This window comes from Phascolarctos cinereus, unplaced genomic scaffold (genome assembly GCF_003287225.1).
Source record: "Phascolarctos cinereus isolate Bilbo 61053 unplaced genomic scaffold, phaCin_HiC Scaffold_4;HRSCAF=312, whole genome shotgun sequence".
Lineage (NCBI taxonomy): Eukaryota > Metazoa > Chordata > Mammalia > Diprotodontia > Phascolarctidae > Phascolarctos > Phascolarctos cinereus.
In genome coordinates, this window is record NW_027555847.1 from 624,918,395 (window position 1) to 624,945,997 (window position 27,603).

The following is a 27,603-nucleotide window of genomic DNA, read 5'->3' on the forward strand; positions in this document are numbered from 1 at the left end:
CTTGATTTGCTCAGGTGTGGTTGTTGTTACTGTTCGTGTACAGTTTCATCTTCTAAGAGCATTGATTATAAGTACCATTGTTTAAGTTCCTTACCCAAATATGTAAAGCAAATAGCAGACTTAGCCCCTTGAGAGAAAACTAAAACACCCAGCACTGAGATAAACTGGTCTGCTTCTTCATGTACTTGAAGAAGTACGTGAAGTAAATGACACATAAGTACTTGGTAAAAACCAAGAGTTACATATCAGAATCATAGAATTTTAGAGCTGGAAGGAACCTTAAAAATGATCTCATCCACCCCCTTCCTTGTTTTTCAGAAGAGAATTCTGTCAGTAATAGTTATTCTCATTTTGTTTTACCCATGTGCTATTTATTGCTTAGCATGCTACATTTGTACATTTTCATACATTTGTACATTTTCATTACATCAAACTTTCAGGGATCATCAGTTTCTTGGTTAAAAATTGTTTGTAAAATACATCAGCAGGGCAAGAGTTTCAAGTTTATGTAAAATTGTAAAACCCACAAGAATGAAGTTTTAGGCTAGTGTGTATTCTTCTCAAATGCCAGCTCTATCTAGTAGCTCACCTTGGGAATATAACCACCAAAATTCTACAAGAGATTTGGGAACAATGGGAGTCCTTTCCCTTCAGATTGTACCATGTAGACTTCTACTTATTATATCTGTTCTGGGGGGTATTCTTTGATGAGATTGCTTTCTTATCTTTTAAACATTGAGTATGTATGTATGTATGTATGCATGCATGCATGCATGTATGTGAATGTATGCGCATGAGTGTGCACTCAGGTACAGTGCAATTAATTGAGAAAACACTTTAAACTGGCAAACCTGTCTTGAAAGTGCAATGTATTCCTGATTTGGCTTTTTAATATTACAGTTTGGGGAATAGAAGGGAAGGGGATATCTTGCTTTAAAGGCAAGCTGGCTTTCTCCTCTCTTCTCCTTTTCCCCATCCTCTCAGGGTGCCTCCCCCCCCCCCATTTTTAAGGAAAGCTGGGCTTATCTTACTGGAAAGGCCTATTCTATCCACTTAAGTTTATTTAATTTCAGTTGCTGACTTAAACCTTCCTCCTCCTCCAAATATATAGCAGGCCTGAACATATTTCTTCTTTGTAGTACATTGACTCTTGTAAAATAATGCTGTGATTATAAGGTTTCCTAAATACAATTTTTAAAATCTTAGTAATAGCCACATTGCTCCTACCTGCTCTACTTGGGTAATCACCTCTATTGCACAACTTATCATCATACCTGATATTGGTCATAGTGAAACATGTTTTCATCACTTGAGATCTAAGTTTTATTTGCTTGGTTACTAATGCCATTTATGTCAGCAACATAAATTAGGATATTTTGCAAGTGGTAAATAGGCTTGATTTTTCTTAAGGCCATGTGTTTGCAGTGAGATCAGGATAATGTGACATTTCAGTTATTTTCCTAAGTTTTTGTGAAAAAAACAACTCCATGCTATTTTGTTCAAATTGCCTTGATATTTTTACTTCACTTTAAAGAATTTTAGTGAGCATTAAACTTTAATAAGTAAATATCCATTTACTATGTGTGTTAGGATGATAAAATGTTAAATTTGGAAAGAACCTTCAAGATTATCTGGTATGACCTCCTCATTTTTTAGGTGAAGAAGTTGAAGTCCAGTAAGTTTAAATGACTGACTTTATGTCACATGGTTAATTAATGATAAAGTCAGGATTAGGGTACAATTTTCCTGACTTTCAGTCCAGTATACTTTCTGCTGTGCCATATATTCCTTGTCAGCAAATATTTGACTCCAATCCCCATATGTATGTATCTGAAATTGGTATATACCTCTTATGTAGACAGATATTTTGCAGTGAAAATACATTCATTGTACATAATTACTAATATTCTCAATTAATTTGCAGTGATTGGCAAAAGTTCTATTCAAGATTTTGCAGAGTACCCATTACTTAAATCTTTTTCAAGGTCTAATCCACTAATAGATAGCTATCTCTTAAAAAGCAGTGTTCTTTTGTCCTGTAGTAATAGTGAGTCTTCTGGTTTTGTTTTTTTGTAACAGTAACATACAAACATTGATTGCATCAAAATTCCCAACTGTGTGCATGAAAACCAGTGATTCTAGTTTGAATTTCATTAGCAATTGCAGCAAACATTTCATCACAATTTCAGAAGCAATGCAGGAAAAAAAAAACACCCCAAATGAGGGACCATAGAGTTAACAATGTCCAAGGCTAAAGTACTGATTTATAAAATTATGAGTATTGTAGAGACTCAGCAGCAATACATCAGCATGTACGCTGACAGTTCTTACAAAATGACCATGCTGTCAGTATCAGAGAAGAATGAAGTGAGTTTGAAATTCTCACACATGGAAATACCATAGTGAAACTTATAGCAAAAGAAATAGCTTATAGACATATCCTGCTTAAGTTTGGTCCTATCAACATCATTTCACAATAACATTATTAACGCATAATATATAAACCTCAACATAAAAGCACAAAACTTCATTCTAACATATTATAATTTGTATAACTAAAACCTGTGTCATAGAGGGATCAAGAAAGGAAAAGATTTAGATAGAAGGGGATGACAGTAAGGGAGGGGTCCCGAAAACTGGGTTTGAACAGTGGCAGCCAGGATTGAGGATCACTGGGGAGGAGTAAGGGATGGAGTGAGAGTATGTTAATAGTCATTAAAGAATTGTTTCAGGTAGGTTGTCATTGTCTGTAGGGGTTCAGCCTAGAGGTAAAGTTGTCCTAGGGCATCAGGCAGCTGAGTCTTGTTGAAAGGGAGGGAGAGGAGGAGGAGGAACGAAGAGTGCCCTGGCCAGCTGAGGAGATGTAGGTAGATCCTGACCATCTAGAATGCCTGAAGCACTATGGAATCGCTGCCCTGGGAGACCAGGGAGAATTACTGTATGCATAAGTCAGCTAATACATTCTTTAAAAACAAAAACGGTGGGTTTTCCCCTTGTAAAACAACCTCTAATTCTTTTTGGACCTAGTTTATTTTTAAAAATTCTCTATTAAGAACTCTTTTATACTGTTTCAGAAGCCACTGCTACGATCTAATGTAGCTAACATAGTTTTTCCTGATAATTAGTTAAATTTTTTTCCTATTCTTAATTTCATTCCATAGCTCCTAATTATATCCCTATAATTAGCCTGCTAATTACATCCCTTGTAATTTCTCTGCCTCCTTGATGTTTACCCTTCATTTATTTTTAGACCACCTCCTTATTCTCTCTCTAAAAACCTATACCTCTCCCCTCTTTGCAGCACTTGAAGTGATAATGGAATTTCTCAGAGAGCTATAAAATAAGGGCCCACGTAATCACATAAGCCAGTTTTTCCAAGTTAGTTGTTTCTTTATTAACCTATCTGTTTTTTCTTCTCTTTTGGCTTTCAAATGCTTTTAATGTTTTGATGAAAAATTGTGTTCAGAGAAACAAATGAGAAATTGTAGCAGACACAGTGGAGCAGCATTCCTTCTCTGAAGATATTGATAGCTTCCTACCTATTATTAATGACATTTCATTATTAGTTGAACTAGCTTCTGCATCTACAACAGAAGATTTTACCTATAATATCACATTTACTGTACATGGCTGGCCCGGTGGTAACTTGATGTAGAGAGGAAAAAATTTGACATGAAGTCAGAAGATCAAAATACAAATTGTAATTCTAATACTACCTGATGGATCATGGAGAAGTCACTGAATCTCTTTGAGCCTTGGTTTAATCATCTTCCAACATAAGATATGAAAAGCTTAAAATCTTTTCTCTGATCTCGAAGTAGAAACAGAGCTTAGATTTGTTTTGTTGTTCTTATTGCTGAGTAATTTCTTTTTTCTCAAAAGATTTCTTCTATATGGTTCATGTGCCTAAATCCTCATATTTTCAGTGGAGGTTGGTGATAATAGTAAGGCAAAAATTTTAAGTCTCTGTAATCTCTGTAATATATTGTTTCAAGGAACCCCCCAAAACTGGCTTCTTGGAACTTTGGGTAAACAAAACACTTCAGCCAGCTGCTCCACTGGGTTGGCTATGAGTCAAGATCTAGGTTAATACTAGGCTAATACACCACCAATACTATTTAGACTTCACTGTGTTTCTTCCTGCGTTTAAATCCTAAATATAATGTCTGTTAATTTCCTGCTACAATTTGTCAGTTACTCCCTGGAATACGCAAGGAAAATAGGGCCATTCTGAACATCTTTGGGTGAAGATAACTTGACCCATAGGAAGTGTATTGATTGTCAGGCATTGTCCATATCAAGAAGAAAGTTTCTTAAAGTGTGATTTCTTGATGTTTACAAAATGCTCACAGTAACTCCTACCCAGTGCACACAATTGACAAGATTGAGTTCTTACTGTTAAGTTGTGGGTCTTCCTTTGCATATAAGGAAAATTCTAAAAGAAAAAAGGAGTGGGGGTAGAGGTAGGATTGCCTTGGAGACTTGTACTTTGTTCTGTGGCCTTTAATCATGTGTCCCTTTAGTCCTATTGCATTGCAAGGGCTCTTCATTCTATGGCCCCTTAAGGATTTTTCCCCTTTCCCCTTCCAAGTTTGGCAGGCTTCTTTTGCTTTATGTTGTGTCTTGGCTTTACTTCAGAAGAGACACTGAAAAATGAAAACAGATGTCAAGGCCACGAGAGCAAATATGATAACTCATGTGCTCTTGGGAGTCCCGGGAGCTCTGACCACTGATTGGCCTTAATTACTTGTTAAGATTTGGAGCTTAAATTTTGAATGGCTGCTTTGAAATTATTGTTTGACATGATGGTCAAGCCTCACTAGATATGGCATTGGGATACTGACTTCTTCCATTGCTTGAAACTTGAATGCATTTTTGAGGATGTCCCCCTGTACACATAGTTAACCACTGTAATGGGATATTTTTAAACAGTATAAAAGCAAATTTTGGTTCATTCTAGTCAATTGCATTGGAAATTTACAAAGGCAGATTAAACTAATAAAAGCAATTCTGTGGCATTTTAAAAATTACAGTGCCAAATAATTACTACAGAGTAATTAATTTAATTAAGTTTTTTGGTCTATGGGAAGAAATGTGGTCTGGTAATTGCAACACACCAGTAATCACGACTTAGAAGTGTTGTTCCCAACCATACTGCACTGGAACGTACTTAAAAACCATGGATACTTCCCCTTTTACCTCTGTTTATCAAACCCAGATAGACATATTAGTTGTTCACTACCTCCCTGAATCATTTGGTGATTAAAATCTGTAATTTACTTTTGAGAAGCTTTCTAAGACAATATCCATAAATTTTTTAAAAAGTACATTTAAAAAATTTCTTATCATAATGGAAATAACACTGGCCTGGGCATCAGGAGACTTGGTTTCTAGTTTTGTCTCAGCCATCGATTGACTCGTGTTACGTTAGGCAAATAACTTTACCTCTCTCTGCCTTGGTTTCTTCATCTATCACAAAATCGAAGAATGTCAGAGTTGGAAAAGACCACTGAAGTCATCTTTCCCTACCATCCCCCCCCCTCCAAATCCCTACTACAGTTGACCAGGTAATTATCTGGCTTTTGATTGAAGAATTCCAGGAAGAGAAAACCTACTACTCCTGAAGCAGCCCACTCCTTTTTAGAACAGCTCAACCTAATAAGTCATTCTTTATATTAAACCTAAATTTGCCTTTTTACAACTTCTACCTGTTATTTTTGTTTCTGCCTTCTGATATCAAAGCGAATAAATAAGTCTGATCCCTTTTCTACAGGATAGCCTTCCAAGTACTTAAAGACAGACCTCAAGAGGAGGGGCCCTGAGTCTTTTCTTCTCTAGGCTAAACATCTCCACTTCCTTCAACTAATCCTTATATGGCATAGCCTTGTGGCCCTTCCCCATTCTGTTTGCCCCTGTTGGGACTCTCACTAGCTTATTAATGTTCTTACTAAAATTTGGTGCCTGGAACTGAAGACAGTATTCAGGATATGTTCTGATCAGGGCAGATATCAGTGGAATATCATCTCCTTGTTTCTGGAAGATATACATAAAATTACATTGGTTTCTTTGGGTGCCATATAATATATGCTGATTAATTGAATTTGTAATCCACTAAAACTTGAAATCTTTTTTATATAAACTGCTCTCTAGGCATGCCTTTGTCATCTTGTACTTGTGAAGTAGGCTTCCTGAACCCAAGTGTAAGATTTTGCTTTCATCCCAACATTTCTATCAGCAAGACCTTTTTGGATCTTGGATCTATCATCCACTTTTTTAGCAATCCCTCCTGGTTTTGTGTCCTCTGCCAACTTGATTGGGTTAAACCAGATGATTGTAAAGCTAATTTCTGCCTCTCAGTTCTACGATTCTGTGAATAGATGGTATCTAATGTTTTCTGAATTCTGTGATTCTACTAAAAGTATTTCTTGTCATTATTAGTTATGTGTATAAGCAGAAAATTACACAGCCAGAGGTAGTGATTGCAGTGGTCCTGTGGAACAAGCACTGACTTAAATCATCAGAAGACTTGTGTTCAAATCTATGCTTTTGTGACCTTGGACATGTTGCTTGATCTCTTCTGAGCTTCAGCTACTTCACGGTTAAATAGTAGGGATTGAACTGAATGACTTCTAAGTTTCCTTACAGCTCTAAAACTGTGATGCCAAGTATTATCATTTTTGTTGAAGCTAGTGCATTCTGTATGTGCACATATGAACAAGTTATCCTAGTTCCATTCTTATATACAGTAAAACATTAGCAGTTTTAAGACAGAGCAGTATTTTAAAGTTCCTTCTTAAATTATGTTCTCTTGGTTTCCCAGTTTGTTTCAGTTTGACACATATGGTGAACACATCCGTCATGCCCATTCCCATCTTTTCTTCTTAGGAAATATTTAGGAAATATCAGTAATATCACCAATTGATGTGGAATATACAATTATTCAGTAGAAATATCAAAATATTTTCCAAAAACTTATGGTAGCTATTCTATGAAATTTCAAATGGTTTTTATTTTTCTCTCTACATGTAAGTATTGTCATAATGGTAATTTATATAAATAAGTTTTAAAATTATATTTGAAAAGCTATAGTCACTATGCCAACTGAGGTCTTTTCTTAGTGAATAAACTTAAATCCTGTCTTTACCTTTTAAAGTAAGAGTTGGCAAACTATACCTGAGGACCAAATTCAGTCCACTGCCTATTTTTATACAGCCTGTGAATAATCCTTAGCCTGGGAGCTGCGCAAAAACAGGTGACAGGCTGGATTTGACCTTTGAACCATGGTTTGCTGACCATGACTTTCAAGGAACATTTGTGTTTCACTTTCTTTTGATGGAAATCTTTCTTTGTACAAAAACACACATGCATGTGCACGTGTGTACTCTAACATGCGTGTGTGTGCGCGTGCGCACACACACACACACACTCACATGCTTTCCTGACTTTATAAACTAAAGAGAGTAGACATAATTTTGTCTTTTTTTTTTGTCATTCAAGATAATCATTATAATCAGCTGATGAGCTTTGCCTTAGATCGTAGGACTAGAGTTGTAAGAGTCTTCAGGGACCACCCATATAAGGCCATTTGGGGTACATAAGGCTTATTCTATATAGATCTAGAATATACCATATGTACCCTAAAGTTATATTTCTTCAACGTATATAACTTCAGAGTTATGCTAGGGCCTCAGAAGTCTACTAGTGTGACCCAGTCAATCAGTCATTGAAGTCAATTGAGTCAAACAAACGTGTTTTTAAGTGCCTACTATGTGCCCAGATATTGTGTTAGATATAAGAATGAAACTCCCTATTCCCAAGTTTATATTCTAATGGGGAAAACAAGAAGTATATATAAAATTATGTACAGATTGAATATAAATAAATACGAATATGTATGTAGTAGTTAAATACAAGGTAGTTTGTAAGAGGGCATTAGCAGTTGGAAGGGTTGGGAAAGGCTGCATGCAGAAGATGGTGCCTGAATAAATCATAAAGTAAGAGAAAGGCCCTGGGGAAGGAGAGGTAAGGAGGATGTACATTCCAAACATGTAGGATGATCAGTGCAGAGGCCCAGAAAGGGGAGATAAAATGTGCAAGGAACAGAGAGAAGGCCTATTTGGCTGCAAAATACAGGAAGGGGAGTTACATGCAGTGAAGCAAGAAAGAGAAGTTAGGGCCAGGTTGTGATAGACTTAAAAGCCAAACCAGGGGTTTATGTTTTGTGCTAAAGGCTATAGGAAGCCACTAGAATTGATTGAATTGGACAAGGGAGTCACAACTACTTCGGCAGCAAGGTATAGGATAGGATAGACTGGCATGGGGAAGACACTTGAGGCAGGGAGACCAGTTGGGAGGCTGTTACAGAAATCTAAGCAAGAGGTGATGAAAGCCTGGACTAAAGTGGCAGCTGTGGGAGCAGAGGGAAAGGGTTGGGCACAGGAGCTATTATTAAAGTAGAAATGGCAAGATTTGGCACCTGATTGGACGTGTATGGTGAGGGGCAGTGAGGAGTTGAGGATGACCTTTCCCGACTGGGAAGATTAGAAGGATGGTCACCAAGAAATAAGAAAGGTGAAAGGTGGAAGAGAGAGTTTTGGGGGAAAGCTAATGAGTGCAGTTTTGGATATGTTGAGTTTACTATGTCTCCAGGACATCTAGTTCAAAGTGTCTCATGCCCAAAGCATGAGTTATATTTACTTGCTTTCTTGTCGTTTATCTTTCTCATGAAAGGAGAGTTCAGGATGAGCAGGTTCATGAGCTGCTGGGCACCATAAAATGGTTGTCTCTTTACGAAATTAATTACTGAATTAAAAGCTAAAAGTACCCCCCCCTCCTGTGCTGTTTATATACCTTAAATGAAATCTTTATAGTTTTTCAATATCTTTTGGCTTTACATCAGAAACATGTCCCTATTTCAAAATTAGTAGCCACTTCAACCTTTTACTTAACTCGAACCTAATCTAAATCATATAACTTCACAGGAAAATATTACTATAATGTACTCTTAGCATACTCCTGCTAAGTAATATTCAATCTAGTTGCCCTTTTTTGTAAATCAAAGAACAGAGATTTTGCTGAGGCTGCCAAACTTATATTTTTTCCAAAACTTTCTGTTGCAATACAGGTTTTTTTTGGTTAATATAATGGGGGGGAGGGGGAACTGAAAAATAGACCGTGTATGTCCTCTTTCCAACTTTGCTTAATTACCTAGTAAACATCATATCATATAGCCTTTTCTGTTAAAGAGAAAGCAAATAGTGACTTTAGAGAGTTTGTCTGAATTTATTGGCTTGAAATGAATATTAAATCACAGTCCTTTAGCTAACATTTAAATTTTAGTCCCCTTAGTTGCCACAGAAATATTTCTTCACATTGGCATGGTTATTATTTAGTCAGTAGTCAATAAACATTTATTAAGTACCTACTATGTGCCAGGCATTGTGCTAAACATTAGGGATACAAATATGAAAGAAAAAAAAGACTCTGTCTACCCTCAAAGAGCTTACAATCTAAAAAGCAATCAAAGAAATCCCAAATGAGTGTTGCCAGAGAATTCAGAGAGCTCCAAAATGAGTGCAGCCAGGTGGGAAATGAGATGTCTAATGTCCCCTCTACTTAAATGGAGGAGTTCATAGTTCCACCCACCCATCAGAAAGTCAAAGAATACTGCAGAAGGAGGAGTTACAGGGCTAATTTGGATCTTAACACTATGAAGAGATGATGAGCTTATTGGGAACATGGTGAAGTCAAAGTAGTCCAAAATGAGTAGGGGGAGATGGGGGAAGGGGGATGGTGCCTGAGGAAAGGATTTGAAAAGGATTAAAAAAGGATTAAATAATTCAAAGTAAATGTATGCATTATATAAATTCAAAGATCAAAACGATAAGGAAACTGCAGAAATAGAACTTAAGAGAATATAATGTAGTATGTAAAGCATTTTGGAAAATGTTGACTCATCTAGAGGAAATTCATTCAGTACATTCTAGAGACCTTGTGAGTTGTGATATTAAAAGAGACATAGAAGTGAAAGTAGATAGATAGCAAATTGGAGATTTTGCTAGTGTAGTATCAGCAAAATATGACTGCTGATTTAGACTTCATGTTTCATGGGACAAAAATGCTGTTCATTTCATATATAAAATTCTGGAGCCCTTGCTTTTTAAAAAGTATTCTCATTTAGGGCAATTTTCTGTCAAAGAGGAAGAGAAAGAATGGAATTAGCAATTATTAAATGCCTACTATGTGCCAGGCATTATGCTAAATGTTTTACAGATGTCACTTTTACAAGTATTTATTGAGTGTTCATTATATGATGGTGCTATGAGGGGTAGATTTAAACTTCTTTAAGGCATATTACATGCTCCCTGATCTCAGGGAGATTTCTCTGATTGGCAAAATAAGACAAACACGTTGGACAGACAACATCAGGAATATTATGCTTACTTCTGGAAACTGCTCAAAGGTCCTAGAACCGATGTCATATGGGAAATAGACAAACTGGGGAGTGGAAGGATGGTGTATATATAGGGACACAAAAACTCTTATGTATTGGCATGGTTTTCATGTGGAAGAAGGATTCAGTGTGTTCTGTGTAGCTCCAGAGTTAGGAGAGATCTAGGATTTATGGGTGAAAGATTTCAGTTCATTGTAAAGTAGACACTTATAACAATCAGAGCTTTCCAGAAGTGGAATGTATTAACTTGTGGTAGTGAGTCACGAGATGTTCTAGTAGTGTCTGGATGGCACCTGCCAGGGCTGTGATGAAAGGAACTAAAACTAGAAGGCAGAAGATTTAGGTTCTTAATCCTGCCATTAGTTCCTTGTTGGATCTTGGCAAGTAACTTCACTTTGTAGGAACACAATTTCTTCCTCTAAATGAAAGAATTAGAGTAAATGATCCCTAACATCTTTTTCTAATTTTTTCACAATTATTTTTATACCAGTGTCCTTGTAAACACGTTTGAATATATGTGATTATGTGCTATGTGATGCAAACAGTATGTTATCATGGGGTTTTAGAGGAAGGAAAGATCAGTGGAGAATAGAAGAAAGCTACATTAAGTATCCAGTATGTGGGTAGGAGGTGGAATAATAGACTAAGCATTGAGAGAAGCTACAAGATGGCAAATAGTGCTATAACGACAATGAAAAAAAGAAGACATTTTCTTTGTTCCCTTTATTCCGGTGATCTCCAACTGCCCCCTGCCCATACCTTGGAGATCTGAAACGTAGTCCTCATTTTGCCACTTAAGAACCCTGTCGTCTTAGTCAAGTCAGGATCTGGAATCTCAACATTGAAAGGTACCTCTTGGGCCAGGTAAACCAAAACCGTACCTGAACAAAAATCCTTTACAACTCATCCAGGTAGTGCCTTAAAATCAGAAAGACCTGGGTTCAAATCCTACCTCTATCTAGTACTGCTTCTGACCTTGAGCAAGTCATTTAATCTCCCTATGCCTCAGTTTTCTCATCTGTAAAATGAGGGTGTTACACTACTTGGCCTAGGAGGTGCTTTCCAGTTCTTTATTTCTAATTTTTGATTCTTTGACCTCCTGAAGCAGATCACTGCATTTTTTGAATAAGTTTTCCCTTGCATTGAGTCTAAATTTGCCTCCTACTACTTCTAATCCTTCCTAAGTCTTATCTCCAAGCCAAGCATCCTCATTTGCTTCAATTGGTCCTGATATAACATTAAGTGAAGGCCTTTCACTAGCCTAGTTGTCCTCCTCTGGATAACCTCTAGCTTCTTAAAGTACTTCATAAGGTCATTTTCCTTTGTTATCAGGTTGACCAATCTGATGAGTGTGAGGTGGTACCTCAGAGTTGTTTTGATTTGTGTTTCTCTGGTTGGTAGTGATTTGGAGCATTTTTTCATATGACTGTTGATGGCTTTGATTTCTTCTTCTGAGGGCTGCCTGTTCATGTCCTTTGACCATTTATCAATTGAGAAATTGCTCTTGTTTTTGTGAATTTGGGTCAGTTCCCTGTGTATTTGGCATCAGAGAAACTTGCTGGGGTTCCCCTCCTCCCCTGTTTCTCCACTTTCCTTCAAATTTTGTCTGTATTAGTTTTGTTTTGTGCAGTAGGGTTTTGGTTTCATGGAATTGGAATTGTCCATTTTGCTTCTTGTGATCCTCTCTGTTTCTTATTTAGTCATGCAATCTTCCTGTATCTGTGGATCTGTGAAGTGGGTTTTTCCAACCTCCCCTAGTTTTCTCATTGCTTTTTGTGTCCGGATAAGTACCTATTTTGACTTAGCTCTGTGGAGTAATTGATAGTTTGATTGGTATGGTGCTGAATGGGTAGATTATTTTGGGTAGAATTGTCACTTTTTGTTGTATTGGCTTGGCTTATCCATGAGCAATTATTATTTCTCCAGTTGTTTAGATCTGACCTCATTTGTGTGAAAGGTGCTTTCTGATTTTGTTCATGTAGCTCCAGAGCACGTTTTCAGTACTTCTAAGGTGGTGTGATCTGGGGAAGGGTGTGGTCATACTGGTCTCCTGGTCTTCACTCTCCTCCCTACTTTGGAGGGGCTCCTACTTCCTTGTAGCCACAAACATTAGTTGCTTCTCTCTGTCCTAGAACTTTGACCAGGGGCCCTTGGGGCAAAGCTTAGCACCTCAAGCATTGCTTTCCTACCTAGAACTTTGACCAAAGACTGGTTATGGGCAGTGGAGTTGCCAGACAGCACCAGATCCTGTGACCAGTCCTAGCACAGGGTTCCCCCATAATCTCTTTCTGACCAGTTATCGAATCTCTTACTGTCAAGAATCAATACAAGAAAACTGAGATAATTTGGACCCAATGACCAAATTTGGCTAAACAAGGGAAGCCCTATAAAAGATCCCAACAGCTTAGTCCTGTTATTTTTTTGCTGCCAGAGCTCGTAGGAAAGAGCTAGAGTTACCTTTCCTGAGTTGAATATATTTGAAGAAAGGAATACAAAGGCTAGGAACATGACTGCCAAAAACTTGTTTGAAAGCTTCATAATGGATCTCACTCACCCTATCTGCTTTGGCTATTTTATTGACCCAGTGATTCTCAGTTGTGGCCGTAGCTCCTGCCAAGAGTGTCTTCTCAGGTGTTTGGGGGATGCCAACACACCAGAAAACTGCCCATGGTGCAGAACAATCCTCCAATTTGGAGACCTTTTGTGCAATGAGACTGCAGAATCTGGCTCTTTCTGGCAAACTGCTTAGAACTCATTTACTACAGAGCATCAGGGATCTGACCATCTGTGATAAACACAGGGAAGAAGAGAACCTGTTCTGTGAGGATGACCATAGACTCTTGTGTTGGTCTTGCTTTTTAACTACAGACCACAAGGAGCACAAAGTTCTTCCCTTGGAAGAGGCTGGTGTCCAGTGCATGGGGAAGCTCCAGGCTATGCGGAATATTTTAAAGGGACAGAAGGAAAAATTTCAAATTGATTTGGAATATGAGAAATTGAAAGAGCTTCACTGAAAGGCAGAGGGCCAGACTTTCAAAGAGTCAGTTATATCTGAATATGAGAAAATATACCAGTTCTTGTTAGAGGAAGAACAACTACATCTGCAAAGACTGGACAAGGAAGCAAGGGACAACTTGGCAGAGCTTGAGGAGAGCAAGGCCAGACTGTCCCAACAGATGCACAGTCTGCAAATGATATTAGAAATAGAGAAGAATTTTGAGAAGCTGCCCAAGGAAATGCTCAGGGAGAAGCCCCAGAGGACAAGGAATACTTTAAGAGGAAAAAAAGGATGAACTTCAAATTGAATTGGAATGTGAGAGAGAGAGAAGCGCAATTTAAGTTGGAAGGCAAGGCCGTGATATAGTTGGTTATATCTGAATATGAGGAAAAGCACCAGTTTTTGTTAAGAGGAGGAACAGCTACATCTGCAAAGACTGGCCCAGGATACAAGAGATAAATTGGCAAAGTTTGAGGAAAGTCAGGCCAAATTGTCCCAACAGATCCATAATCTGCAAGTGGTGATATCAGAAGTGGAGGACAATTTTGAGAAGCCTCTTAGTGAAATTCTCCAGGATATGAAAGGTACATTGGAAAGGAATGAGGAGCTATTCCTTCAAGATCCAGTGGTTGCTTCAACCAGATCCCCATCCCTGGCAGGAAAAAATGCTGATGACTTTCTAGGGGGAGGTAACTCTGGATTCTGAAACCTCCAATTCTCATCTTGTCCTCTGTAATGATTTGAAGAGTGTCAAATATGTTAGTGTCCCACAGGACTTGGCTGACAGCTCAAAAAGATTGACTTCTCTGTTGCTATCTTGTCTACCCAGAGCTTCACCTCAGGGAAACACTGCTGGGAAGTAGAGGTGGGAGATAAGACAAAAGGAAAGTGGGCATTTGTAAAGTATCAAATGACAAGAAGAGGCAACTCTTGCTTTGGATTGAGTATACCCCAATTGGCTTCCAATTTGGAAATGACTTTGACCTCTAGAATTCACATGGTGACATTCTTGTTGGCCAGCCTGTATACAAATTGGGCATTTTCTTGGATTACAAAAGGGGACATAAAACATTTTACAATGCTACAGACAGAACCCCTAATCTACAGTATTTCAAATGTTGCTTTTCATGGGCCTCTTCACCCTTGCTTCTCTCCTTACCCTCCAAAGGAAGAAATCACCCATGAATCTCTCATTATCTGTCCCAGGAGTAACTAGTAAAAGAATGTTGATGATAATTACTATTTGAGACTTTCCATTTCAAGGAACTGATAACAATTCCTGAAATGATATTTTATTCACTAGAACTCATGTCAGACAGATCAATAAAGTTATCTATAACTATCAGAAACAATGAAAATTAAATCTATTTCATTTACAACTGGTTTTTAAAAAGTACTTCATTAAATATGGTGGCCAGAACTGATCACAATACCTCAAGCATAATCTGACCAAGGCAGGACACTATAGTTCTCCTAATACAGCCTAAGATTGCATTAGCTTTCTTGGCTGCCATATCACATCACACTGTTGATGTGTATTGAACTTGAAATACACTAAAATCTCTGGGGTTTGTTTGGTTTTTTTTCTTCAGATGAATCACCCTCTAGGCATGCCTCTCCCGTCTTGTACTTGTGAAGTTGATTTTTTTTGAACCTAAGTGTACAAGTTCAGATTCATCCCTGTGATACTTCATCTTATTAGATATAGCCCAGTGTTCCAGCTTGTCAAGATCTTTTATATCCTGATTTCATCAAATGTTTTAGGTAGGCTTCCAAACTATCTAGAATTGGTCCAAGTCATTGATTAAAAAAAAATGTTAAACAGCATGGGGCCACAATTCACATTCCTGGGGTTCTCCATTGGAGATCTCCTTCCACGTTGACATTGAACCACTAATGACAATTTTTCTAAGTACAGTCCTCATCTAATGCCAGATCCACCTAATTATGTCCCATCATCTAATTCTTATCCACAAGAATATCATGCGAGACTTTATCAATTGCTTTACTAGAATTTAAGTAAACTACACATAAAATATTCCTCTAACCTGCTAGTATAGTAGCCCTGTCACAAATGAAATAAGCTTAGTTTGTTCTTGTTGAAGCCATAATGGTTCTTTGTGATTGCCACTTTTTTTCCCCTAGATGTTTTGTTTACCTAAGTTCCCTGGCCTATAGTTTGCAGATTCTGTTTTATTCCAGTAACCTCTCTGAGTCTCAATTTCCTCATCAGTAAATTAGCAATAAAAATTGACGCTATATATCTCACAGGAATTCTGTAAAGATCAAATGAGATAACGTATTAAAGTGTTTTGTCTTCATGAGCTATACAAATATAAGTTATTACTATTGATTAGAAATTACCCTCTGATTTGAAAAATATACTTATGTGTTAAATTTTTTTTAAAGGAAGAAACATAGAATTTTCAAAATAAGAAGTTATTTAGCATTTTACTCAAGAATTTAAATTCTTAAAATGATTAACAGATAGTTTATACTGAAGATAAGTAAAAAGATAGTAAAAGAACACCTAGGTGCCCTTGATGAATTCAAATCACCTAGCCCAAGTGAATTGCATCCTCAAGTCCTGAAAAAACTGACAGACAAGTGCTAAGCCACTGGCAGTTAAATCTGAAATATTGTGGAAAGCAGGAGAGAGAACCACAAGATTAGAGAAGAACAAATGTTGTCTGAGTTTAAAAAAAAAAAGGGAAGAGAACAGAGTCTGCAACTATAGGCCAGTGAGCTTGATTTTGATTTCTGGAAAAATTCTAGAATAGATCATTAAAGAAATGAGGGAGAGAGAGAGAGAGAGTGAGTCAGCATTTATTAAGTGCTAAGCACTATGTCACATTCTGGGGATACCACTACAAGCATGCATGACAGACTCTGCCCTCAAAGACATTCTACATTCTAATGAGAAGACAACACATAACGGGGTTAAAGGAGAGTACAGGCTCATTGGCATGATGTGGAAGTGGACTGCTTCAGGATAAGATGAGGACAAAGTTCACCTCTCAGAGCCTAAGGTCACAGGGGTGGAAACCAAAGTTTCAGTTCAGGGAACATGAGGATGATGATGGCCAAAGTGTGGGCAGCGTGGTGATCATCAAGAACCAATTTTGTGCCCCCCCCCAAAAAAGGACAGATTTTTGCCAGACTGATCTCATTTCCTGTTTTGACAGTATTTCTGAACTAGTAGATGAGGGAAATACTGCATATATTAGTTTGCCTAAATTCTAGCAAAGCTCTTGACAAAACATCTAATTATTTTTTGTGGGAAAAAATGAAGGGATATGGATTAGATAATAATTCAAGCAGATGAATGCAAAACTAGTTTAATGGCCTTGCTAAAATAATGGTGTAATGGTTCAATGCCATCGTGTGAGAAGGATTCCAGGGGAGTAGGAAGCTTCACCTGGACCTTGTGGTGTTTGACTTTGTTATGAATGACTTGAATAAAGACAAGAAAACAGCATATTCATCCAAATGTGGGAAGATTAATTCACACAGTGAATCACAGAGTTAAGATCCAAAAGGGTCTTGACAGGTTAACAGGGATGAGGAACCAGCCTCGAGGCCACCTGTGGCCCTCTAGGTCCTCAGGTGTGGCCCTTTGATTAAATCCAAACTTGATAGAACAAATCCCCTTAGTAAAAGGATTTGTTCTGTAAAACTTGGACTCAGTCAAAGGGCCCCTACTTGAGGACTTAGAGGGCCACAAGTGGCCTCGAGGCCACAGGTTCCCCACCCCTGGATTAGACCATTGGGCTAATTCTGAGATGAAATTCAATAGGGGTAAGTATAAAATCTTACACTTAGATACCCAAAATCAACTTCATAATTACTAGATAAGGGAAGCATCATTAGGTAGCAGTTTGCCTGAATAAGACCTGGATATTTTAGTAGACCGCATGCCTAGTATGAATCAACAGTGTCATGTGGCTGACACAAAAGCTAAGGCAGTCTTGGGCTTGATTTGAGAGGCACACCTTCAACAGAGAAGTTAACAGCCACATTGGACTCCGTTCTTAGAAGAAGTTATCTGAAGTGGTGTATTCAGGTCCAGGCACTACAGTTTTAGAAGGACATTATCAATAAGATGGAAAACATCCAGAGGACAGCATCCAGGCAGAGGGCTTTGAGTCTAGGATATGTGATCATCAGGTGAAGAAAGTGGGAAGTGTTTAGCCTGGAAGAAGTGAAGACTCAGTGGAGACGTGATAGATAGCTGTCTTCAAGATTTGATGAACTGTCACGTGGAGGAGAGATTAGATGTGACTTTGTGGAGCTGAAGGGACAAATCACGAGCAATAGAGAGATGTTAGCAAGGGATAGATTTAGGCTTAATGTCAGGAAAATTTTCCAAAGAAGTAGAGCTGTCCAACAGTGGATTAGACTACTTTGGGAGGTAATGGGTTCCCCTCCTTGGCAGTCCTCAAGACTGCCACTTGTTAAGTATGTTCTGAAGGGGATGACTTTCATTCGTGAGATGGACTTTATGGCTACTGATCTTCCCTCAAAAACTCAATTCTGTGATCATCGTTATTTTGTTTTTACAGCAGTGGACCCTGAGAGCCACAAAACAGTAACTCCCTATCCTGAGTAGTAGAAATAAAATTATGTGACCACAAGTTCAATAAACGTTTTACACTAGGCAGCAAGTATTTGTAAAGTATTTCCTTCATGTGCTGCTAATTTACAGGAAAGAGATGCTTTTAGAAAAACGTGTGCATGGCTAATTGAAAAAGTACATAGTAATCAACTTTTATTCCTGGCTTTCATACAACAGGCTGACTAACGTGGTAGCCAAATTTAGGTTGCCTGAGGACAGACTACTTACTGACTAATACTAGGTCTGTGTGTGGCCATGACCAAATGCATCTTCTGACCACAAGACCATGTCTGGATTCTCCTTTGTAATTACCGCACAGCCTACTATAATTGTAAGACATATATTTACTTCCTGCCTTTGCCGTGTAGTTGTGTCCAAGAATCTGAGCTGAACTGGAAATGTAGATCTCAATGTGATCCTCCTAACATTTGGAATCGTCCAGTGAATGGGGTGTGTGGTTGTATATAGCTGTGTATGTGTGTATGTATGTATGAATGTGGGCTTTAAAATACATACTTTGCTCCAGCTTTCTACATTCAGGTTAGGCAGACCTTCATGAAAATTAACAGTTTTTACTATTTAGATCAGGAGTCTTAACCTTTTTTGTGTTGTGGACTCCTTTGGCAGTCTAGTGGAACCTTTGGAACCCTTCACAGGATAATGTTTTTAATGCATAAAATAATTACATGAGATTACAAGGGAAACAAGTTATATGGAAATATAGTTATCAAAATATTTTTAAAATATATTCATTGGTTCCAGGTTTAGAACTCTTGGTTTAAATGAAACCATTTAAGTAGTAGCAGTAGCAAATCAAAAAGCTTCCCCAGCCAAGGAAAAAAGAATAGTAATAAGTTTAGCTAGCTAACAACTCATGTAACCTTGTTGAGCAAATCTATTTCCCTCTTTGAGTCTATTTCCTTATCCATAAAGTAAAGACCTTGGATTAGCTGAACTCTAAAATCTTTTCTAGTTTCCCAAACTGTGTCATTTTAGTAGTGGCTCTGTATTCTCCCCACCACCTGCCTTTTGATGTGTTTCTGATGTTTTCATGTTCTTTTCATGTCTTGAGGTCACTAAGTTATTGTAAATAAACAACTAACCGAGTCAGATTTTTGTTTGTTTATAAAACATTGTAGAATCTCCGAGTGTATGCCTTGTCTTTTATATTTTTTCTACTGCCTTTCTATAATTTTTTCCCCACTGTTTTGAGAATTACCATTCTGGTTTTGTAATTTTTCCAAATGGGACAAACATGTTGGTAGAATTCTTTTTATATTACTTTAAATAAACATAGCTTTCAGCTGAAGAAAATCTTTGTCTCTAGGAGACTTTAGCTGTTGCAAAGTCCTCTGTGTTTTAGTTTCTCAGTCCTTGAGCTATTAGTCACTGTTGACACTCTTCCTCATTCTCAGTTTTGCTCACCTTCTCCTTTCATGATCACTGATGTCAGTCGTTACCTACAATTTTCAAGTTCCCTACTCATCCTTCCCTATTTGTGGGTATTACATTTGAGTTGTCCTTGCTTGCTTCCTCAACACTACGAAATTCAGAAAAAAGCCTAAGGCTGATTTTGTTGGCCTCGGCACATGTTTTTCCTCTATAATTATACTTCCCAGTGTGGTAGAGTAGAAAGAATATCAGCTCTGGAATCAGAGGATGTTGGTTCAAATTTTGCCTCTGATACTCAACTACCTATTTATGTAAACTTGGGCAAGTTAAAGTTACTTAAGCTCTTTAGGAATCAGTTTCCTCATCTGTAAAATGAGGCGATTGGATCAGATGGCCTCTGAGGGTTTTGACAGTTTAGCTCAGATCTCTGCCAGAGGCTCTTCTCAGGCTTTGTCACCTACCCTAGTGCCTTCCCTTTGAGATTATGCTATATGTATCTTGTGTGTATGTTTTGCATATTATCGCCTACATTAGAATGTGAGCTCCTTAAAGGCAGGGACTGTGTTTTTGCCTTCTTTGTATCTCCCAGTGCTTAGTACAGTGCCTGGCACATAGTAGGTATTTAATAAATAAATGCTAATTGACTAACTGACTAGATCTATGACCCTATGATTTCCCAGCATTTAACATGATAGAAAATCAAAAGTTTGACATCACAGTGAAATATTCTCTACAATCAACCATGAAGGAATACCTCTTCAAATTTTTGGTCTGGTGCTGGTGTCAAATATTAAATAGAAAGAAGCAATAGTGCTTCTATCTGTCACTCAAAAGGGAGAGGCCAAGTGATGGAGTGGGGAGCTCAATGACCTTGGTTTTAGAATGCTTGGTGTCAATTCTCAGCTCTACCACATGCCAGCCCTTGAGACCTTCACCTCAGTGAGCTTTGGTTTCCTCAGATGTAAAATTAATACAATAGTTCTTGCTCTACTTACCTCACAGAGTTGGAGTGAGGATTAAATGAGCTAATGTACATAAGTGCTTTACAATTATAAATGACTCTATAAATGGTAAGTGGTATTTTTGCTAAAATATTTTTTTGCACAGAATTTTGTGTAACCATGACCCATATTATTTCCACAGAGATATTTTAGTATTGTATAATTAGTTTAAACTATACTATATGGAACTTGTATCTTTTCAGCCAATAAAATGTTAGTTTAAAAGGCATATTTCCTTTGATTGTATTTTTTTTTTGGCCACAGGTGGACTCCCTGTAGACCCAACTGATGATGACTCAGAAGAACAAATAGATGAAGATATGTTTGTGACCCAAAGTCAAACCAACTTCACTTGCCCCATTACTCAGGTACTTTGCCTTAAATAGATTTTTTGATAGAAAAAGTGCTTACTGACTTACCCACCTAATCAAAAAAAGTGATTTGTCTTCACATTCAGAGTAGAGGGTGGAGGGAATTGAATAGTAAGATAGGAGTATAGGTACTGCTGGCAAAATGAAGTAGTGCTAAGTTTTCTGACTGCCAACCAGTCAAGAAGTCTAGAAAGAAAGTGATACGTCCAACAGTTCTGCATTGTACGATGTTGGTGGGTTGCTTTAATAGTTGTTATCTTACCTTGAGCGAGTGGAAACTTAAACATTAAAAAGGCTAGTGCTTGAAATCCCAACTCCTGACAATGGTAATTTAGCGAGCTGACTGGAAGGTGATAGTCATCATTCCTGTAAACCCAATCTTCTTGATTACAGTTGGAAATGAAGAAACCAGTGAAAAATAAAGTATGTGGACACACCTATGAAGAGGAAGCCATTAGAAGAATCATTGAATCGAAACACAAAAGAAAGAAAAAGGCATGGTGAGTTCACAAGGAAGAAAAAAAAGCTATAGCTCTTTCCTTTACTTAGCAAATCAAAAGCATTTTGTTCAGGCAAATATTTTGAACTTGGCAGAATCAGAGGAAGGAATACTTAAATGTCCATTCTCAATCATGTTTAGCTCAATAGTTGTATAAACATGAAAGTTAACTCTCTGTAAAAATAATACGTGAGGGGAAATTTTATAAATTACTCAGGAAGGGTGTGGAAAAAGAGCAAGCTATTCAGAAAGCAGAGCATTATGTAGTGGAAAGAGCATTAGATGGAAGGTCGGAAGACCCACATTGGCATCTGTAAACTTCTTGTGCAGCAAGGGCAAGTCATTTCCTCTTTATGAGCCTCAGTTTTCTTATCTGTAAAATGAGGGGAGGTTGGACTGGATGATCTGAGACATTTTTGAAATCTAAAATTATTATTTTTATGACTTTCAGGATTATAGATCTAGAGCTATGGGGTATCTCAAAGTCCATCTCTAGTCCAATTCCCTGATTTTACAAATAAGGAAACATACCCAAGGTAGTTAAGTGATTACCTAAGGTCATGTAAATGGCAGAGGCAAAATTTAAATTGATATATTGGATATACATAAAATAAGAGAAAATTTGTGAGGATTAGCTGTCAGAGTCCCTCTATTCCCCTTTGAAAATTTTTCCTAGGTTATGTATATTTTCAATTAAAAATAATTACTTCCTTAGGCAGTATGGTACAGTGTAAAAGGCATTGGGAGGTGGAGTAAGAGGACCTGCATTTAAATCCCAGCTCTACCACTTATTCAGTATATGGCCTTGGGCAAGTAATTGGGACTCAGTTTCCTCATCTGTAAAATGAGAATATTAAGGTTTGTACTGATTACCTAACAGAGTTGTAAGGAAAGTGCATGATAGACTTTAAAATGCTGTTAAATGAGTTGGACTTTGTCATCATTACTAATTTGTCCCAGGAAAGATAGGTATGGTCAAGTTTCAGTACAATTCTGGTATTCATCCCTCAAATCTATTCTTTTATTAGGGCCTGTAAATAAAAGGAGAATCTCTCTATATATCCAGTCTCTTACTGAATTTAGAAATGGGGGGAGGGGCTCTGAAACAGTATAGTCTGATGCTCATTCAGTATTTGTTTTTATCAGTCAGCAGTGATTTTTTAAAGTGCTTCTTCAGTCACTGGGAATATAAAGACAAAAGTGAAACAATCCCTGCCTTCAAAGAGCTCACATTCTAACGGGAGAGATGGCACGTACGCTTGTAGAATACGTACAACTAAATTTTGGGAGCAGGTCACTAACAGCTGATAGGATCAGAAAATGTTTCACATACAAGATAGCACTTGAGCTGAGACTTCTAAGAGGCCAAAGTGAGGAGGAAGAGCTTTCCCAGGATGAGAGAGGGCTGCTCAAGAGGCACAGAGGCAGGAGTGAAAGTATCATGTCTAATGAACCTGAGTGGGGGAAGGGAAATAACTTGTAAGGAGCCTGGAAAGGTAGGAAGCAAACAGGTTGTGAAAAGCTTGATATGAGAGGTAAAGGAGTTTATGTTTGATCCTAAGGGAATAGGAAGCCAGTGGAGTTCTAATGGAGGTAAGGCCTTAAATGTGGTGCAGAGTTGAAGTGGATATCAGTACACGTAATGTTGTGTTTTCTAACCCACCTGAATGATCTATTTCTACAGTGAAACTGCCTGTCCATTACTTTCAAGGGTTATTTATAAATATGTTATTAAATGCTTTTGTTTTTGCTTTGATTCAGTTTTCTCCTTAAAGTAGATAACTTTTAAAAAGCATCATGTCCCCAAGTTAGTTAGCTATATGATGATATTCTATACTAAAGGTTTGAGTCTTTCAGTATCACCTGAATTGTAGTTCAATTGGATTATCAGAAATTGGAAGGAATGTTGTTAATAAATCCAACTACCTCCCTCTGATTCCCTAAAAAAGCACTTTCAAGAATGGTTAATGTCAGTTACAGTCCTCAAAACTTATCTGTATCATTACCTATCCTCTTTCTCTCTGATCACAAAAGATGGGGTATCCCTTGCTCCTTAATAAAGCTAATTCATCTTCCTGAATCTTTTATTCCATTGCCTGACCTTATTCTAGGGGTCATTTCTTTTTAAATTATTTTAAGTTAAATGTTACTTTTTTTAAGTTAACAAGTATTTATTTTCTCTCCTTCACATGCACTGAGGGAGTGCACTGGGGGTGGGGGGACCCTTTTAACAAATTCTAAAGTACAAATGACCAGGCTTAAAGTCTTTTCATCATTTTGTAGATTAATGGGAATATTTAAAATGAACTGTCAAAAAACTTAAGAAATGTATTATGACTGACAAAGCTCTGAGAAAAAAACGTCAAAGGGTAACAGGTTATTTTTATGTGTAATATTGATTTGGCAGGCTTTTTCTTTTTTGAATTAAATTGTATTTTTTTAATTTATCAAGTATTTTTTTCCCACTTCTTCCTCATTTTCTGGGAAAACAAAAGAAATAAAAACAAATCCTTCATAATAAATAAGCATAGTCAAGCAAAACAAAATCCTAAATTGGCCAGTTAAAAAAATATGTGTCTCAGCAGAGCAAAGATAGTAGAGTAGCAAGAAGTATATTGACCCCTCTCTATCAAGTCTTCCAGACAGATGTAGAAAACACACCAGACTGAATCCTGCTCCAAAAAACCTCAAGGAAAACTCACAGTTGGTCCTTTTTCCAGGCCAGGTCAGTATATGGAGACAGAAGTCTATGAACACTGACGATGGGGTCTGTCTAGGAACCCACTGTGTAGAGCTTTACAGCACAGGGAGAGATTGTGCACCTCCACAGAGTCATCATAGAGGGACCAAAACTTGTGTGGGGTTCAAGAACAGGGGCTAAGTGGCAACTCTGTTACTCATGAGCCAGTTTGAGGTCATCTATGAGGGTAGCACTTCAGGTATAGCAGGGGTGGGCCCCTAGGCAGAGTACTGAGAGAGGAGCAAGTTCAGAAACAATTGGCAGCTTTGTGGGATGGGTCCAGGTAGCAGAGCAGGATCCTAGCTCTAACTTCTAGCCCAGTTTGAAACCTGCGGAGGAGTAGCTAGAGCAGGAGTATCAGGCCAAACAAGAGCCCTCAGTTCTGTCAGAACCAGCAGAGCTTTCCCTAGTAGCCAAGTCCAACAGCATTCTACTGAAATCCAGACAGGTCAAGCCCAAAGGCCTGTTGTTCAAACCCAAACCCAGGTCAAGAACGTGGAGAGCTGATACCAAGGGGCAAGTCCAAAGTCAGGAAATATGCTGAAAGAGTGAACAAACAAAAACCGAATCCTGCCATAAATATGTTATAATGGTGGTAGTTGTCCTTCGTTCTTGAAGAGGACCAAAATGATATCACTATATGGGGGTCAAGGTACAGTGTGTGTGACTGTGACTTTTTAGACCGACATGAACTCAGAAGGCTCTGCCACAGGTTGGGCACAAATACTCTCTATAAACATGTGGAGTGGAGAAGTCCGTAAATTTGCACATCTCTCATTTCTTGGGAGCTACTGCAGTTCTGCTTCACTCATAGAGCACAGTGCCTTTTTTGATGCAGACACAACTGTACTGGGGGCACACCATGGTGGACAGTCCTTTGCCAGTGTCTCTCATGTCATGAAATTGATTCCAGAGTTCTTCAGAGAGACCTTGAGAGTGTCTTTGTATCGCTTCTTCTGTGAGTTCATGCCTTGTATGAGTTCTTCATAAAATAGTCTTTTAGGCAAACGTACATTTGGCGTTTGAACAACATGGCCGTCAGAGTTGCACTCTCTGCAGTAGAGTTTGAATGCTTGGCAGTTTAGCTCAAGAAAGGACCTCAGTGTCTGCTACTTTATCTTGCCAGGTGATCTTCAGAATCTTCCCAAGATAATTCAGATGCCAGGAGTAGGTGAAGCAGGCAATTTTTAGGGCACCTTTTCTAGCCCCTTTCTCATACCAAGAAGTGAGCAGTGCAGTCCTTAAAAAAAGGTGTTCAGACACCAAGGAGACTGCCAGATCCCACTGCTGTTTCAGCCCGTTGAGAAGACAGTTCTGTGCCTGGACCACCTGTGTGCAGGCTTGTGACTAAGCTCCTAGTGTATCTGCACCTGCTGCTTTGTCACTTGCCTGTCACCACAGAGCTTTGAAGTAGGTAAAAATGGTAAAATGGTATGGGTGATGTCTTTTGATTCATGCTTAAATTGAATTTAAGTGAGGCAGAGTTGTGCAAAGTCGTCAGCCTCACTCTTTCTTCCAGAGTCACCGGAGTCCTAAAGGTGACTGGTGATGGATTGGGATGCAATGGACGACCTTGGTATCTCACATAAAAGCTAGTGGCTCTATGAAACAAAAGGAAATATTAAGACAAAATCAAAACTCTGAAAAAACCAGCAGAAAATGTGAGGTATCTTATAGCAAAAACTACTGAACCAGAAAACAGATTAAATAGAGTAAATTTAAGAATCATTAGACTATCTGAATGCTATGACAAAAAAAAAGAGCTTAGAATCATATTTCAAGAAATCTTTAAAAAAGAAAAAAAAAACTGCCCAGACCTCTTAGAACCTGGAAATAGAAAAATCCGCTGTTCATTTTTTAAAAGAAACCCCAAAATGAAAACTCCTATGAGCATTATAGCCAAAATCCAGGGTATCCAGGTCAAAGGAAAAATATTGTGAGCACCCAGAAAGAATTCAAATACTGAGGAGCTACAATCAAGATCACACACCATTTAGCAGCCACTATTGTAAAGGAGAAGAGAACCTGGAATGTAGTATTCTAGAAGAAAAAGGAATTAAAGAAAGAAAAAGGCTTAAAACCAAGAACAACTTGTCCAGCAAAAGTCAGCATAATCCTGTGGGGGGAAATGGAAAGATCAGAGCTACCTTGGAAATGCAAACACAATAGTCAAGGGAAACCTAAAAAAGCAAACTGAACCAACAATCATAGTGGATTAAACAATGATAAATTGCTTATCTTCTAATGTGAGAGATTATGAAAACCCTATCATCAGGGGTCATAAAGGGAGTCTAATTAGAAGGCCTGGGATTGGTTCTATTATGTCTTGATGATCTTAAAAGAAAAATGGAAAGGGAGGAGAAGAATAATGCACAGTAGGGAGGGGAAGGGAGAAAGTTAGGTATAATTATTTCATTGTAATCAAGTAGAAGTCTATGCAAACAAGGAAGAAGGGCTGGGGTAGTAAATGACATTTGAACAGGCCAGCCATCTCTTCAATGGGATCTCTTCATCCTATCCTAGAAGTTTACTTCAGCACTGGAACTCTTACTTCATCAGTACCCTCTTATTGGAGTTGGAGAGCAGAGAGCTTCTTCCAGAACCTGTTTGTTGATCAGTGATCTCCTAATCATCAAAAACAGGGGTGTTTTTTTAGTCTTCATAGTTCTCCCCTTAAATTTAGTAATTAGTTCTGTTGACCACAATCTCCTGCTAGATTGTTTTTCTTTCCTTGTAGACATCACTCTGTCCTAATTTTCCTTCTATTTTTCTAATCACTACTTTTAAATTTTTTTTTAATTTACAAAAATTTATTTTCTTTTCCTCCTATCTCCTCCTATCCCCCAGTGAGGGAGATTGGGGTGGGGGGGAGGGGGAAGTAAAAGAAAACTTTTAGCAAATGTACAGTCAAAACAAATTCCTGCATTGCCATTGTCCCCCTCCCCCGAAAATAAATTTATATCTCATTCTGTACCCTGACTCTCTCTGTCCCTAACTGACAGCAACCTCCTTAGTTTCTCCTTCTTGTCATTACAAAGTATTTTTGCATGTATGGGTCACTCTGATTTTTCTTTCACCTCTTTATAAGCCTAGTAGTGGTATCACTAGAAATTTACAATTTGGTAATTTAGGGGCATAGTTCCAGATTGCTTTCCAGAATGATTGTATTCATTCACAGCTCCAGCAATGGTGCGTTAATTTGCCTGTGTTCCTGCAGCTCCTTCGGTAATAATCATTTTACCTTTTTGTCAGCTTTGTCAGTCTGATGAATGTGAGGTGGAACCTCAGAGTTGATTTAATTTACATTTCTCTATTAGTGATCTGGAGCATTTTTCATATAGCTGTCCATAACTTGAGAGATAGTGTGACTTGTTATCACAGGATTGAAGAGTACAGTATGTGAGGGAACAAGGTATAAGAAGACTGGAAAGGTAGCAAAGGATTAGGTTATGAAGGGCAACAAATTAAAAATCTCCAGCCAAACAGAAGAATACAAATATGAAAATCAAAGAGGTAAAATTGAAAAACAAAAAC

The 27,603-nt window shown here is 38.0% G+C and overlaps 2 protein-coding genes and 1 long non-coding RNA gene across 5 annotated transcripts in view; 2 read left to right on the forward strand and 1 right to left on the reverse strand.

Annotated features, from left to right (window-relative positions):
* Window positions 1–27,603, forward strand: part of NSMCE2 (NSE2 SUMO ligase component of SMC5/6 complex) — a 250,892-nt gene that overhangs the window by 215,781 nt on the left and 7,508 nt on the right. The window contains 2 exon segments of the mRNA XM_020964974.2: window positions 20,724–20,827; window positions 21,224–21,330. Coding sequence (XP_020820633.1) covers window positions 20,724–20,827; window positions 21,224–21,330 — 211 coding nt within the window.
* On the forward strand, window positions 11,652–14,671 carry LOC144457206 (E3 ubiquitin-protein ligase TRIM17-like). Its single transcript, XM_078154527.1, has 2 exons — window positions 11,652–13,457; window positions 13,860–14,671. Exons 1-2 carry the CDS (start codon window positions 13,096–13,098, stop codon window positions 14,155–14,157), a joined length of 660 nt encoding a protein of 219 aa, XP_078010653.1. The 5' UTR covers window positions 11,652–13,095; the 3' UTR covers window positions 14,158–14,671.
* The window catches only part of LOC110193300 (uncharacterized), a 100,553-nt gene continuing 94,307 nt past the window's right edge, over window positions 21,358–27,603 (reverse strand). For all 3 annotated transcript variants that reach the window (XR_013486319.1, XR_013486318.1, XR_013486321.1), the window contains one exon: window positions 21,358–25,670. This is a non-coding gene — a long non-coding RNA (uncharacterized LOC110193300). The remainder of the gene's footprint in view (window positions 25,671–27,603) is intronic.